At 40.3% G+C, this 16,324-nt stretch overlaps 1 protein-coding gene across 5 annotated transcripts in view; it reads right to left on the reverse strand.

Moving 5' to 3' along the window:
• INPP4B (inositol polyphosphate-4-phosphatase type II B) overlaps nucleotides 1-16,324 on the reverse strand; it is a 338,885-nt gene that overhangs the window by 138,061 nt on the left and 184,500 nt on the right. For all 5 annotated transcript variants that reach the window (XR_010794649.1, XM_066631736.1, XM_066631738.1 and 2 more), the window contains 2 exons: nucleotides 8,377-8,427; nucleotides 5,281-5,360 (listed from right to left, as the gene is read on the reverse strand). Coding sequence is in view for 4 of the 5 variants with exons in the window: in XM_066631736.1 (XP_066487833.1) it covers nucleotides 5,281-5,360; nucleotides 8,377-8,427 (131 nt within the window). In the remaining variant the exon portion in view is untranslated. The remainder of the gene's footprint in view (nucleotides 1-5,280; nucleotides 5,361-8,376; nucleotides 8,428-16,324) is intronic.

The following is a 16,324-nucleotide window of genomic DNA, read 5'->3' on the forward strand; positions in this document are numbered from 1 at the left end:
GGATGTTGAGGCCGAGCAAAGACTATCCCACCTCAATCGGCAGCAGGATCAGGATTCCTGGAGAAACCAGCATTGTGATGGTGGGGTGTTGCTTTGATTGTTTCTCTCTCTCTCTCTCTCTCCCCTCCCCCATTCCCCCCCCATGCTCCAGCCAACTACAGATGGTTGTAGGAACATGTGAATGACAAGAGGCCATTATCCAGAAGGGTACACCCGCCTCCCAACAGACTACACAAGCGTGACAATACCACTTACTAAAACTTCTGTTACTTGAATGAAAAAATTTCCATGTTGACAAATCATTTCATATTGCACACTGACCAATTCTATACTAGTCAACAAAATCCAACTGTTAAATGCCAAGACTCACTTGCACACACCTTAAAAACAGACAACAAATCTGCAAGTGTTAGACCATGTAATGAAAGAAGGATTTACCTTCAAAAGCTAAAGACATGCCAAAGAAAGAATTGCATCAATGTTCTGGAAAACATTTGTCACTCACCTGTGTCTTAGTGGTTAAAGTCTATTTGGCGCATTAGAATTTTCAAACAAGATATACCAAGTATTTGCATAATTTAAATAGCCATTAAAATGTAACTTAAAATTCTAGTAAAATAAACATAAGGCAAAACAAAGAGCCTCCAACACATAGTGAAAAGGCACCACAAACAACTCAGAACTCCACACCACCACTTTTGTCTATTTCAACTGTAGCTCTCTATCTCTTATGTCAACATAGCACTGGGCAAATATCACTCTTGTTTGTACAAAACATCTGATTACCCAAAAGTAACTGCTGTGGATATCTCCAGGATATTCAAGGCAAAGACAGATGCACTCAAATTGTTATTGCACGTAAACAAGAGTACATTTGCAGGCATTTCCCATGATAACTTCTTCATTCCCCCCCCCCCAAAAAAAACGTTTGCTAAAGAAGAGAGACAAGCTGACTGCAGATCTGCATGTAAATTCTGAACTATGGCATTCAAGTTTCATTCTAGTGTCAAACACATTAGCCTTCCCCATGTCAATGCACCCAATACAATCCCCCAATGCACCCAAATAAATCCTTCAGTCCAATAATACGAAAACATTTCTTTTAGCTGCAGTTCTTGATGAAAAGAACAGATTTTTAGTTTTATGACAAAATCTGTAGTTTATCCTATTTGACTATAATTTCCATGTAGATTCACTGATTAAAACTACTAAACACTGCACGGAATTTCTTTCTGGATAGTTTCAGTAATAAATAAAACGTCACTGGACACCTGCCTTCAGTATTACTTTTGTTCATCCTAATACACAGTTTTATTATACACTTTGCCAACATTTCTTTCTACTTTTTTTGCTGGAAACTGGCCAAGGTGATATCCATCTGCCTCACTGTGGCAAGTTGCAAGTTGTATGCCAGCAGGGTAGAACGCAACCAATTAAGCTGATTCGCAAAGAGAAAAGCATGCCGATTTCTTTATTAATTGCATTTACTAAGAAAATAGCATATACCAAACAGCTGCAAACATTCCACAGGTGTTTCCAGAAACCCTGTCATCATCAATTAAACATGCAAAATGCTGTTGATATTTAATGCTCCCTGAATTCTTTGACTCCCTAAACTTCATCCTTTCAATTCATGTCATACATCAAAAGACTAACAGGATTTACATTCCTTGAACATGAAATATATTCAGGCAGAAACACTAAAAGCTCTGTTGGCCTAAAGCAGTACACAAAACTAATAAAAAGTTTAGCTGCAATTCTATTTATAATTTAAGCAACAGTGAAATAAATTCAAAGCCTAATCAGAAACATTAGCCACTTTGATGCCTGGTTATTGTTCAAGTTTTCTTTCTTTCTTGAAATCTAATCAGTTAATGCTTATGATTTATGTGGACAACCACATGCTAGTTGGACTCACACCTAGCCAGTTTAGGAAGAAGACTTCAAGCTATTTCAAAAAATGGTGAGTAGAAGGAAAAGCTACTGGCATTGTTCAGCAAGTGGTTGAGTAAGAGTTTGAGTTGATGTAGTGCTATCATAATAAAATAATAAGATTCTAGAGTAGTTTTCAAGATTGCGCAAGCTGTTGCACACACTTTTTTGAAGGTGGATGAACAGCACTGGATTTACAACCCAATACTATCCTCTACCCCCACCCCTGACCAATGCAGCTGAGTCATAAAGGCATGTGCTGTATCCAACAGGGGGTGTGAGGATCAGGAGAGGTAAGGGAACACACTACCTCCCTACAAGCCTCCTGATCATGAATGTGTCTCCTTGGACCTGTGCCAGCTCCTTAGCTGGCACAAATCCAGGGAGTGTGAATGGCTGAGGAGCTTCATAATAGAGGGGATAGGATCCAGCCCAAACCATTGCCTTTGGATCCACCCCCTCCCACTGTCTTTCTGCAGCTCCCCACTCAGTTTCACTCCCGATCTACCCTTACTCTTCCCATGGGTACTTTATCTGGTCTGGCACGGTCCATCAATGAACATGTGTGGCAGCACTTGCAGAATGGCCATGAACAGAGAGCACTGTGCACTCCATGGGCAACCATTTTACAACAGCAGAAATCACTTCCCCTGTTTTAATAGGTTTCATGTGACAGCCCAATCCTACATAGGATTGGGCTTTCAGACTCAGTTTACTCTTGCAATGCACTAGCATAAACTGTAAAATAGCTGTTCTATGAATGAAAGACATCTTATGCATGCAGATGTAAACTTTCAATCCAATCCAAATGTATTAATTTATCACTCAGAGAGGACGAGATGAACTTGAAACAAATCCTGAAAATCAGTACAAGACTATAACCTTGTCAAATTCTGACTGTATTTTAGAAGCAGTGACAGGGTCAAGATGTATGCCATTTTTAGCCATTCTAAAGCTATGCATTTTAAAACTTAGGGTTTTGATTGAACTTGGGGTTATTATGATGTTTTGTCATGATGCACATATTTTATTAAAATTAACAAATTAATAAATTATAATTAATGTGTTGATAATTGTGAGTAAAAGTAAAAAATGTGTGAAGGTCAAAACAACTGTGAACGGGTGTGAACCAGCCAGAATAAGTGCTGATGAAGGACTAGAGTGATGAGACAATGAAGGATTACAACTCCCTCTTCAAGGAGAAGGAAGATGCTCTTCTTTGATCATGAATGGAGCTCTTCTAGAGATAATGGTGTAACATCTCACCATAAGAACATAAGAACAGCCCCACTGGATCAGGCCATAGGCCCATCTAGTCCAGCTTCCTGTATCTCACAGCGGCCCACCAAATGCCCCAGGGAGCACACCAGATAACAAGAGACCTCATCCTGGTGCCCTCCCTTGCATCTGGCATTCTGACATAACCCATTTCTAAAATCAGGAGGTTGCGCATACACATCATGGCTTGTACCCCGTAATGGATTTTTCCTCCAGAAACTTGTCCAATCCCCTTTTAAAGGCGTCCAAGCTAGACGCCATCACCATATCCTGTGGCAAGGAGTTCCACAGACCAACCACACGCTGAGTAAAGAAATATTTTCTTTTGTCTGTCCTAACTCTCCCAACACTCAATTTTAGTGGATGTACCCTGGTTCTGGTGTTATGTGAGAGTGTAAAGATATCTATCTTGTCAAGGGTAGAGAGACACCAGGAAAAAAGGGCTCCCCAGCCACTAGATTTAGCAATAATTCAAGCCAAGATTGTGAGAAGGTGGGTGCAACAGGGCCTGGGATGCAAGAAGGACGCAAGCATCTGAGTGGAAAATTTCAGCCTAAGAAATATGTATACAACAAAGAACTGCCCCAAAGGGATAAGAGACGAAGCCAAGCGGAGTTGAGACAGAAGATTTTGTCATCCTGTCTTCTTCCCAGTCTAAACTAGGTACAACATTTATCCACAGATATTTTGGGTCAACTGAGGACATTATCTCAATGTCGTTTTTTAGCCCAGGTGTATAATTTCCTGGTCAAGTTTGAGTGGGTGTAGGTGTATGGAAGTGTGCAATAGCTGAGCAATATTTTATGTCATGTTATAATCAATAAAGATGGTTTTAACTGCTATAGTTGTTCCGAGGCGACTCTTAACCCCAGAGTGGATAAAATCCCACTTCAAGGAGGTGGGAAATGGAAGGTCTTGATAAACTCTCCCCTTTTTTCTGGCAGGACAGGCCCAAATTCAGACCTGATGTCTGCCATGGACCTAACAGCACCAACGAAGTACAGTAAAATACATATTTTGCCTGCAAAGTCAGTGACAAATTGATTAATGGGGGGGGAGACCCTCCCGGCAGCAATGCAATCGTGGTGATAGCATTGCTGCCATCGCTGTCACCCCACCCCTTAAGGGGCGCCAATAAAGCTTTCCTGGCTGGGGCATTGCAGCATTACAGTTTGGGAACCTCTGCCTTAGTTCATACAGTTTTTTAAGGGCATGATGAAGACAAGGCTTGCTCACGTTCTCCTCCATCATATAAGGCCAACTTCCAGCAACATGTGAACCTGAGCAAAGGACTGGAAGATGTTGCTGGGTAGCCTCCATGTTGATTGCTTCTTGCCAAGCCAGCATTCTACAGGTCAAGAAGACAAACAAAGCAGCCAAAGTTAGAAATACTCTTGGGACCCTGCTTACACTTCCATGCACTTGGCTCTTTTAAAAACATAGAAAAGAGAAATTGAAACTTTGCACCAATTCATTATGAATTCTTGTCAATTTTGTTTGCTAACTTCTTTGAGCAGAACCTAAACCTGGATACTTCCTGATCATGAAACCAGAATCCCTTTTTAAAAATCACCTAACTGAAAACGTATTCAGATTCAGCAGGAATGCATAGGTCTGTAACAGAGAAAATTTACTGCATTGATTAAAAACAAAGCCAATAAAAACCCGAAGCCAACAATTCAGTAAAGAAGCACAAGTCCAGAGGAAATGTATGAAGATTTATTGAGTCAGCAGATCAGCGCAGACATAGCATTGCTGATACCTTAATCATCAATACACCTCAATCAAATGTAGGGGCCACAATTTGTGTACTCCCTTCTTAGTTCAAATTTGTCATTTCTTTCCCCTTTCTTCACTTTGTTTAACAGATTGGCTAGGTCACTTCTACACAAGGACAACAAGGAATAAAACTAAAATGAAATAAAATATATTCACTCATCTGTATATACATAGCATTAAATGCAAAATGCATCTCACAAACCTGTAGTAATTCTGAGTTTCAGTCAAGCCGTTCTAATTAAACATCATTGTTTATCGAAGGCGATTTGCAATTAACAGAAAAAGACCTACCTCAGACTAAGCGACAATTGTTCCTCCTTTGATTTCACCAAATCGCCTACTTTAAAAGTAGCACAACCCAGGAAGCTTCGCTAAAAAAAGAAAAGAGGAGGTGTGTAAAGTGAGATAGATGGAGGTGAAGAACACCTTTATTCGATTTCTCATTTTAGGAGTCTGTCTTTCACCCCCATGCCTGCAAACCTTACCTTGGTAGCAAGAGAGAAATATTAAACAAGAAATTATTATCTTGATCCATTATCCTGAAGAATGTCTTCATAGATCAGTAACACTGTTATCAATCATTTGTTAAGCTGAGGCAGGACCCCTTTTTCATTAAAAGCAAACAGAATGACAGTCTGACAAACAGCAGGCTGAAAATGTATAGCTACAAGACAAAATTTATTTATCTTAAGCATGAGGCTGCATTCTTCCTATTCATGCAATTCCTATACACAAGTATTGTTAAATCTGCTGAATTTTGCCACTGTTTTTTGCTACAGTGATTTCTCAAACCTGGAGGCACTATCATTTTTATTTTCCAAATATGTGTATGTTTGCTTTCAGGAGTTATTTTTATGAAGCACTTAGAATAAAATATTAATCAAAATGCGACAGTTTTCTAGTTCATCATCACAGGCATTTGTTTCCTTATTTCCACCCCAAGAAGAACAATTTCATTCCTGGGCAGATGGAGCCAAATGGATTTGTATGGCTGTACTGATAACATCGACATTGACCTATATTTTTTTACGCCACTGTATCAATGACAGCCATTTGTATCACTGAGGAAACTGTTCAGAATACAAACCAAGCATGCCTATTTCTGTCCTTCTTGACTTTTTTTATTGACTTCCGAAAAATCACTAACTGCTCAATTTCTTAAAATATCACTCCACTGTAAAATATTTTTGTTCCTTTGGCTGAAACATCCTTTCAGTAGGAATGGTAACCTGTTATTCACTATAGACTACTTCATAAATATGAACTTTCATGTCTTACACCCATTGTACACTTTGATATAACTTTGACTATGTGAACGATTTTCACACTTTTATATTAAATCAGAACTTCCCTAGTGGTAGTCACATAAACTAAGGGGGATAGTTCACTCCCTTTTACACAGGGTCTTGCACAACCTTACTTCTCTGGGCTGTGTCTCAGCAGTTTATAAGTTTCCACCAGCTCCTCTATACTTTACTACTGCACATTCAGATCGGAGTTAGGCCCAAACTAGACAATGCACTTAGAACCTGTATCCAATTCTTCTGATATGAACAACAGTTATGTGGGGCCCTAATACAGATCAGAACTAACACACAGTTCCTGCCTCCTGTTAACATTCCAACTGTGTCGCCCTAGCACGTAGGAAGTCTGCCTGCATGTTGCCTTCCTCTTGTAGAGTCTATAAAAACAAGAAACATGCCTACTTGTTAATGAACAAAACGGAAGGTAATGGAGTGCAAGGACCATGGAGAACCATAGATAACTGAAACCATGAATACCAGATCCACGGATGTAGGGGGAAGTTTGTACAATTACATGGTACTCCACTTCTCAACCCAAAAACTTTCACAGCAGCTAGCAATAATTAAAAGAATTAAAATAACCACAATACATAGTAAGATCAATAAAAATCATATAACCAACAGACCAATCAAAACAAAGTAAAATCTAATACTATTTCTGTTATAATTCTATAGCAGTTATAGAGAGTTCAAAGTGCTGTGTATCCATCAGAAAAAAATCCAAAAGCCAAGTAGGGTAATATTTTTATTAAAATCATCTAAAATATATTAATCAGCGTCAAGTTTTCCAAAACTCTTCTTCAGGCTAGATCAGGGGTGTCCAAAGTTTTTGGCAGGAGGGCCGCATCGTCTCTTTGCCACTGTGTTGGGGGCCGGGGAAAAAAGGAATTAATTTACATTTCAAATTTGAATAAATTTACATACGTTTACATAAATGAATATATTAAAGATGAACTTATATGAATGAATGAATGAAGGTCTTGCAATTGCTCAAGGCTGGCCTTTCCTTTTCTGCTGCTACTGCATCATAGATGTGAAACAGCAAGCAGTGGAGGGAGCCCTCATCCCACAGCTCACGCAAGAGGTCAAACAGTTGCCCTCACGCTGAGAGCAGTTGCGTCGGGCCAGTGTGGGCTCCAACAAATCACCAGAGCGCCAGAGGCTCGTTGGAGACTGGGAGCTCCGAGGGCCACACTGAGAGGCCTCAAGGGCCGCAAGTGGCCCCATGGCCAAGGTTTGGGCACCCCTGGGCTAGATGTTAAGCAAACACACAAAGGGAGTGGGAGGGAACCAATATGGACTTGCTAGAAGTGCCCTAAGTTACACACTTTGTAATAGTTTTAAAATAGGACCGCAGAAAGTTTTACATAGACTTAAAATTTGATTTGTATCTGCTATTTGTATGGAAGTTCATTTAAATATGTTCTGCAGTATAATTTGGGGCTTAGAGAAACCGTGGAACTTTTGAACCCATTCATTCATTTATTCATTCATCTAAGTTCCCTCTCTAATGTATTTATTTACATTTATTTTTCTGGCCCTTGACACCATGCTGGACATGTTGCAGCCCTCCAGCCAAAAAGTTTGGAGACCCCTGGCTAGGGCACCACTTAAAATTAACTTGAACTATCTGTTCTCCTTTTGACAGAGATCTACGCATTCATGCTTTAAAGATAGGTATAGATTTTGCACTACAGTCATGTCTCAGCATCTGTTGGGATTCCATTCCTGGAACCCCAGTAGATGCCAAAACTTGTGGATAATCAAATCAGCAAGCCAGGCACCCTGTTGCCCGCTGAATGCAACTGGAGCTATGCTCCAGACATGTTCAGAGGGTTTTTTGAGGGCTGAGGAAGCTGTGTGTGAAAGCCTTCCAAGGCCTTCTGTGGGCCCTGAAAATACTGTAGTCACTTCCGGAACCTGCAGTTAGATAAAACCACAGGTCCCAAATCCACGGTTAGTCTGGACCTGTACTTCAATTATCAAGGAAATAGCTAGTAACCATAACATTAAACTCAAAAACCTATCATTTTTTACTTTTCAGAAGTAATTTTTTTTAAATCAATGAACTTAATTCACTTACCCCAATATCTGTTCTTGGTTCTTTATGTTCTGCCAGAATGCTTGTGCGGACCTGGAAAGGAAGTTTACTTATTTTTTTAAATTACACTTTGAATATGGTAGTTCTGTGATATACTTCCTACTACCTCCCAAATATTTTTACAAGTACCGTATTATTTTGTTTTGACTCCAGCCCAAGGATTTTACTTGCATGCAACATATTAAATATCCTGAAACTTGCTTAATGAACACTTATGAAAATCGTGGCCAACTATTTTGGCAAGGGTACCATAAGTCATTCCCAAAGTATACAATAGGGTCATTTAGCAGCACATGCTATAGTGCACTCTGTAGTCTGGCATGCCCTTCTGCTGATCAGAAGGGCAAAGTGGAGAAGAGACAGAGACAATCCTACACCAGGACCAGCTAGTTGGTCCTTAAGCTCCTGGCCAGAAGTTCCATAAATCCTGTTGACACAGGTTGGCTACTCATGTTTTAGGACAGTAGTCTCCAAACCATGTACCACTCTGTTGCAAGATTACCTGTCTGGGCGCGGCGTGGCACTGGCAGAGACTTTCTGTTCTGTGCCACAGCTGGATCTTCTCAGAAATTTGTACTGGGCAGCCGCTTCTGCTGCCCATTGCACCCGCAAGCTCTGCGCCCCAATTTATGGGCAATAGCAGCTGCCCGGTATGAGTTTCTGAGAAGATTAGCTGCAAAAGGGGGAGGCTGGAGCACAGAATGGAAAGCTGTGCTCACTGCCACACTGTGCTCAGATGGGTAATCTTGCTGCAGAGAAGCTGGACCATGAGTTCAGATTTGGAGGCTACTGTTTTAGGACATGGGAAAGGAACAGATCCTCAGAAAATATGGAGTAAACGTGAGCACCCGTAACTTAATAACATTCAAATTAACAGCTGGTTTTGGTTCCCAGCAATTGGTTTTCCAATAAAATCCACCCAAACTGAGGAAGAATTTTCCCTTAAAATAACTTTAACAACTCCGGGTGCAATCCTAACCCCTTATGTCAGTGCTGTCCAGCACTGGCATAGCGGTGCCAATGGGACATGAGCTGCATCCTGCAGTTGGGTGTCACTCACGGAGTCCTCCTCAAAGTTAGGGAATGTTTGTTCCCTTACCTCAGAGCTGCATTGCCCTTATGTCAGTGCTGGAAAGCACTGACATAAGGGGTTAGGATTGCACCCTCCCTTGTCCATTTTCCGCCCCTCCAAGGGTACTGCTCCACTTGATCATTTCAAGTCACTGTATGGCAAAGACCATCCCTGAGAAGGCACGTGCCTCACCTCTGCTTGACTGGAAATTTTCTGCAGGGTGGCTAACATAGCAGTTGCTCATGGTGCTCCCCAACATTCTCCCGTTCTTAAATATTCTTGAAGGAAGCTATCACATTAGTTGGGGGAACATAACACACCCCGGAGTCAGTGCGTTCTTTAAGCAGTTTAAAACCACCATTTTAAGCAGTTCTCTAACAAAACTCTTAAACGGCTTTTTTAGAAGCAGTTTGAAGGGTTCTGTGCCACACTATAGAAAAATTCCAGTATGTAGCCTGGATATGAGATAAACTTCTGAGACCATTTGGCTCTTTTGTTCTAGACAAGAATGAAAAAAAAATTACTTAATGTTGTATAAATGGAAAGACAGCAGAGTTTTGAAAACATTTACTATTCCTGATTGACATGTATTTATTTCCCTATAAATATTCTTCTCTTTCTACAAGCGGAACTGATAATCTGACAGCTAAAGGAACAGAAAATTTTGAAGCTCCTCTTTCAATACTGAGGCATATTCAGCTTATCATCCTTTCTATAACATGCTTAGCGAACTAATTCTTATATTTTGTAGGTTATTTTTAATGTTAAGCAAAGTTATGAGAATGCAGAGCTAGGTTTTCTGAAAAACAATGTACTGTACTACTAAATGTCAAGGTAGTAATACGCTTTATTTAGAAAATGAGTGTGCCTGCTTAATTTTTCAGCTTTGTCATGAATAATCACAAATCTTGACCCAAATTCTACTATTAAAATTTGATGTCACTTTCATGTGCCAACTTGATGCAACCTTATGATTGATCCCCCCCACTTTTTTTTTTGCCTATGTTTTGCAATGGCAGAAATACAGATCTTGACAGAGATCTGAGGGAGATGGGTATCTGTAACGGGTTTTTCAAAAGAGCTAAACGCTAATCAGAACCTTAATTTCAGTTCTTCATAAGCTCCAAGGCTGAATTTTAATTCAGGCCAAATTTTCATTCAAATTCAATCTGAACCCCCAAGGTTACACTGGGCAATGCTAGATGCTAATTTGAAGCCCAAAGTCATTCTTCTAACCTTAGCCAGATGTCTATCTAACTTCAAACATTGCTCCAGTCTTTTGGAAAAATCAGGTGCCAACCTGAACTCTAAGAGTCAACTTGTAGCAGACCAATTTCAGATGTCGATTCAACCTCCCAGAGGTCACACTACCCCTTTCGGAGAAGCCAAAGCCTATCCAAACCCCAAGCACAAGCACTCTGCTTTCACAGATGTGAGATGCTTATTCAGACCCAATCCACCCTGTTCTTTTGGCTATGACCAAATGCCCATTTTCATTCCAAATGGCACTTGATTCCTTTTGGTGTAAGGCCACAGAGTCCCATCTCAATTCCAGTTATTAGTCCAACCTTCCCTTTGGTGGAAGTCATATTCAACAAATTTATGGATTTGGTCATTGATTTCTTCTTGGCTACTACAACACATTGAATATACCAAATTGGAACCTTAGGAAACAAAGTAGTGGGGTGGGGGATGAGAAGGATTCCTTAATGCATGTGGTTGGTCATTGTTGGATACAGTATGTTGGGCTGGATCAGCTCCTGGTCTGATGCAGCAGGTTTGGATTCTGCAAGGAGTGCTTGGAAGGAAAGTCCTAGTTATTAACATCCTTTCGATTTGGGAACAATTCTGTGCCTAGCATAAATGCTCTAAGCTATCATACATTAAAATGGGTATTCATAAGACAGACAATAAAAGACTTCTGAATACACCATCTTAACATAAAGCAATTCTCATGCCAAAAAGAAAGGGCCAGCCAGTTTTCATCCATTGAGGAGAATGATAGAAAAAAGAGTGCTGTCACCAAATGTCTATGTTGAAAGCTAAGCTAAATATTTCTACACTTTCTTAAATAAAAATGAGTTTTTCATCCAGTGCACATTTTCCACGCGGATGCTATGCTGTTAATAGTTATCTCCTCTGCTGTGAATCAATGACAGTTGGGAGTTAGCAGTATGCACTCACTAAAAAGTAATGAACAATCCTCATAGCATATCACAATGCACAGCATATCATATGCTATTCAGGAGCCTTAACTGAAAAAACAATAATAATAAAAGGGAACAACAGCAATAATTGATCCACAAGCATTTCTTTTTAAACAATTTTTAAATGGTACCTTCCCAACCCAAATTTGATGCGAGAACAAAAAGCTTTTCTAACCCCTTGCTACCCCTTACAAAATGGCTGTGATAACATCATTAGATATTCAATATTCTCATTTTCAGCAAGGGCTACATTTTCCATGTTATTGTCATCTGAACCATAAAGAGAGAAACCTTTCAGTAACTGTTGCTTCTTAGGTGACAAAACACCAGGTTTCTCTCAAGATGATGCACACTAGCCTTTACATCAGAAAATGAGGACAGCATAATTGTTGTCAATTATCGGAGGGATTTGTATCTACTTCTGCCATTCTGAGACCATTCCTCTTTAACATAGCTACAATGCCAGGAACATTGTGCCACCACCACCCCAAGCCTACACATCAGCACTGGCAACAGCCTAGGTAGGCCTTAATAAAAAGGAAACATGCAAGATGTCAAGCCAGAAAGTTGCCCGTTTAAGGCTTCCACTGTCTTGACAGGGAGCTGAGCACAGGAGGGTTAGTTTGAGGATGGATATATTTATGGTCTCAAGTATACCTCTGACACTTGTCAGAGTACTTGTCAGAGCTGGTTATGGTACTGTAACTCCAACCTTCTGGCTGCTTTCATGGGTCTCCGCTAGTGGTGTAAACCAGTAGTTCCTAACTGTGAGCTGGGGCTCCCCGAAGAGCCACAAGTCAAGGGATAGCCAGCATGGAGAAATCATCACTGCCACAACCTTCAATGCATTGAGGTATATCCAGCAAGGAGGAGGAAGCACCAGATGTTAGAGCCCTCACTATCACCCAGCCCCTAACCATCAAGGTCTTGTCCTCAGACCACCCTTGGCAGGGACTGGAACAGATAACACTCAAGTTCTTTCCAACTATACAGTTTTATGAAAAACATACCTGTTAACATTATAGACACATTCTGTTTTTAAAAACCTCTGGAAGGCAGGGGACAGCCTGCTTTTTCATGAAAGGAAACAAGTACCTATGATTTTGTAGCCTTTGTACCAAGCTGCCTTGTACCAAGTGAGACCATTCATTTAGCCTAACACTTTCAACCTAGAATAGATAAGTACTCCCAGACATTTCCTTTTTTCTTCATTTACTCAGCTTGTATTATAGCCTGTTAAGTTCACTGGGTGTCATCCATGTCACCTACATGTGGTTTACTGCACCCAATCTGCTGCTGGCGCTAAATGAATATTAAATTCTATGGTTTAAAAAAAAAGAAAGATATTATCCTCACTAGGATTTTCAGGCAAATTTTATTACCAATAAAACTCAGCAGCTATAAAGCCTGGATTACTATTTAATACAGAAATACTTTTAAATCGTTCCAAAGGTACAATAAACCATTTTTATAAGGAAATGTTGCACAAATAGACAGCGATGTCATTATGTGTAGCAACTCATTATAAGTAACTATCCTTAGTTTAAACGAATCCATCATATCGAAAATGGATTAAATCTGATGTTGCATTACTATACACAGTTATAAATAACTAGTATAGCAAATACGTATTTTTAAAATGTGACTACAGCAGCAACCACCACATGTCACCAAACCAGTGGTGGCCCATGCCACCATGCCAACTGAATTCAGTTCACAGAATGTTGCTGGTGTGTGCCTCCCCCACTCAGGCGCACATGCCCCCCATGTGGATGAGGGGGAGGGGGAGTGAGAGGGGGTAGGCACTAGCCATGACACATTTTTTCCTGTTCTCCATCTAGCTCTGCTAGAGAGTAAAGCAGAAGAGAGAAAAAGCTGCTGCAGCTTGAAATCACTTCTCTCCATCCATCTGGTGAAGCACAGAGGCAATCTGAATCCTGCTGCCTTCCCATAGTCTCTGGCTGCACTTAACTCAGTAATACCTCCATTAACAGTAATACCTCCTGTAGTGCTATTTTGCTATAATGCTCTTCATCCTGGGTTGATTCACAGCTACTGTAACCAATGGGAGGAGCGTCTTGTGGCTAATCAGTACCAGTTCCCTTCAACCACATCTCGTATAGCCTTAGACAAAACTCAGTTTTTCAGGAACAGATCACTGGTGTTAATATAGGTATTACTGCATAATAAATTTCTTTACAACTTGTTCTCATACAGTTCTTCTCCCATAATATTGACAAATACAACAGTATCTGTAGAAGTTTCATTCAGTTCCACTTTTGAATCAGTGAGAGATGACTGCTGTAAAGTTATTACTTACATTTCTTCAGTACATTTCCAGCTTTCTTCAATAAAAATGCATACAAACAATTAATGATAGAAACAGTCTTCTTTCTGAATTGAGAACCAGGAAATGTATTAATTCAGATGTGAAAAAGGCAACTGCAAGTGAATCAACTCCCTTGAGTGCCCTCTGCTAGCAGGGAGACCAATTTTGCTTTCAGCTGGCATATCTCTGTAAAAAAATGGCAAAAGGCTATTGCAGGAACGCTGATATTTATATCTCAGCATTGCTAATACCAATGTGGATCACAGAACAGCTGGTATTTTTCACATATTTATATAGCTTCTTAGAAAGGAAATTCCCTTTGTTAGTCTGAACTTCTACAGAACTACAATTTAACAACGTGCAAATTTGCAGACAACAAACTGAATCGAATGATGCACCAGCAGAGGGTCTACACCAGAGCTTTGCACCCAGCTCTCCAGTCATCTAGTGCCAACACTAATACCTCTGAATACCACAGGTGTGCACCACTTAATGACCTTCCACTTAATGACAGACCGCATTTACAACAGTGGTCAAAGCACAACAAAGAGGATCTTAGTGAGGCAGTCAGGTCTCCCATAGCTTGCAGCAGAGTGTGTGTTAATACAACAAAGAGGCTCTTAATGCAAAGAAGAAGCAATCAGTCTCCAGTAGCCTGTCAGCCAGCTAGTGTCTGGCAGGGAGTGTCTGTTTACACAACAAAGGCACTAGATTGGGCTGAATGTTCGCTTAACTACATAATTGCATAACAACTTGAATCAGAGAATGTATCCCCATCCTTAAGTGGCGCACACCTGTACTTGCAGAGGACGATGCCCTCACCCCCTGCTTTGGGCCTCCCAAGGTTGACCACTGTGGGAAACAAGATGCTAGACCACACGGACCTCTGGTCAGATCCTGTGAGTATGCATTACTACCATATTTAGTTTTTTTTTTTTTTTTTAAATGAAAAGCAATTCTGAGAGGCTGCAGGAGCAAAAGAATGAGGTCTGGAGCAAGAGGAGTCCCCCCTCAGGATCTCTGTTTCCTCTCATAAGTAGGACTGCAACTGGGGAGGGGCAAATTTTAGCAAACAGCAGAAAGGGAAAACACATATTCTCTTCTACTGATTCTCTGCTTCAACATGGAGCCACCCAATACTGCTTTTTAAATTTATTTTTAACTAAGCCATCAGGGAAGAGACGCACACACAAATGCATGTCATGTCTAGTTTGGCCTAACCCTGCTGGAAAAACTAAGCTTCAGATAAAAAAAATGATTCTGAAGTAATAAACCTGACAGCTGTCCTTTTCCCTAGTTAAAGTGACTCTTCAAAATGACATAGAATAATTCATGCTTCCAATCTTCCTGCAATTCACAGCATTACAGATGTTAAGTATCTCATACCATGACTATTGTTAGCATTTTCAATTCATCTAACTAAGAAAAAACAGCATCACCTCAAACTATTCTGAAAGTCCACAGCCTGTCAATTCACTCTGAATACCCATCTCTTTAAAAAGATAAGTACCAGTGGATAATGGGTGCCATCTAACACACCATTCTTATTGATCTTTGCTTAGTGTGCCTCCAGTGGTTATCTCTGCATGAAATATCAAAATCTGCTTCTGTCTACACAGCATAAATCCCTGTAGGAAACCAAAATTCTCTTTATCCTGGCTATACATTTCCGCCCTGACAATGAACAACCCAGGACAAGTTTTTAAGTTTTGCACCTCTAACTCATTATTGTATTTTGCAGAATAATTCCTCTGAAGTACATTGTAAAAAGTTAGCCAGGAGCTCATTGTGATGAAGAAAATGTAGATAATCCCAACTATGTAAAACTGAAGTTATATTAACTTTTTAATGAATAGGCAGCTGTTCATATGTGCAGAGGAATCAATTCCATCTATTTTCTTTCCCATTGCTATTTTGGATCAAGGAAATCTAAATAAATTATACCAGTTGTGCTTTGTGTTAGTGGAACAACAATTTCCTGAATACATACTTATTCCAAAAACAAAATAATACCATAGATACTCACCTAGAGGGTGAGAAATTTCTGCTAATAAATCAAACTTGGATCATCTCCTCACCTTATTTGCAAGGTCACTCAGTCAGGGCAGTTCAAGTAAGTTGGGCAGCACAGGGAGAAGCAAGAGAACAAGGCAGAGGGCCATTAGTCTCTAGGCAACCCCTCTAGAGCAAGCTCCCCCTCCCCACACCAAGACTAGCAGCTGAGCTCTCTCGCCCACTCCTGGCTTCCCCTAAGTTTAACCTACTGACATCTGAGGGTCATAGAAAATTCCATGATTTTAGTTCAGCATTTGCCCTTGACTT

This window comes from Tiliqua scincoides, chromosome 6, assembly GCF_035046505.1.
Source record: "Tiliqua scincoides isolate rTilSci1 chromosome 6, rTilSci1.hap2, whole genome shotgun sequence".
NCBI lineage: Eukaryota > Metazoa > Chordata > Lepidosauria > Squamata > Scincidae > Tiliqua > Tiliqua scincoides.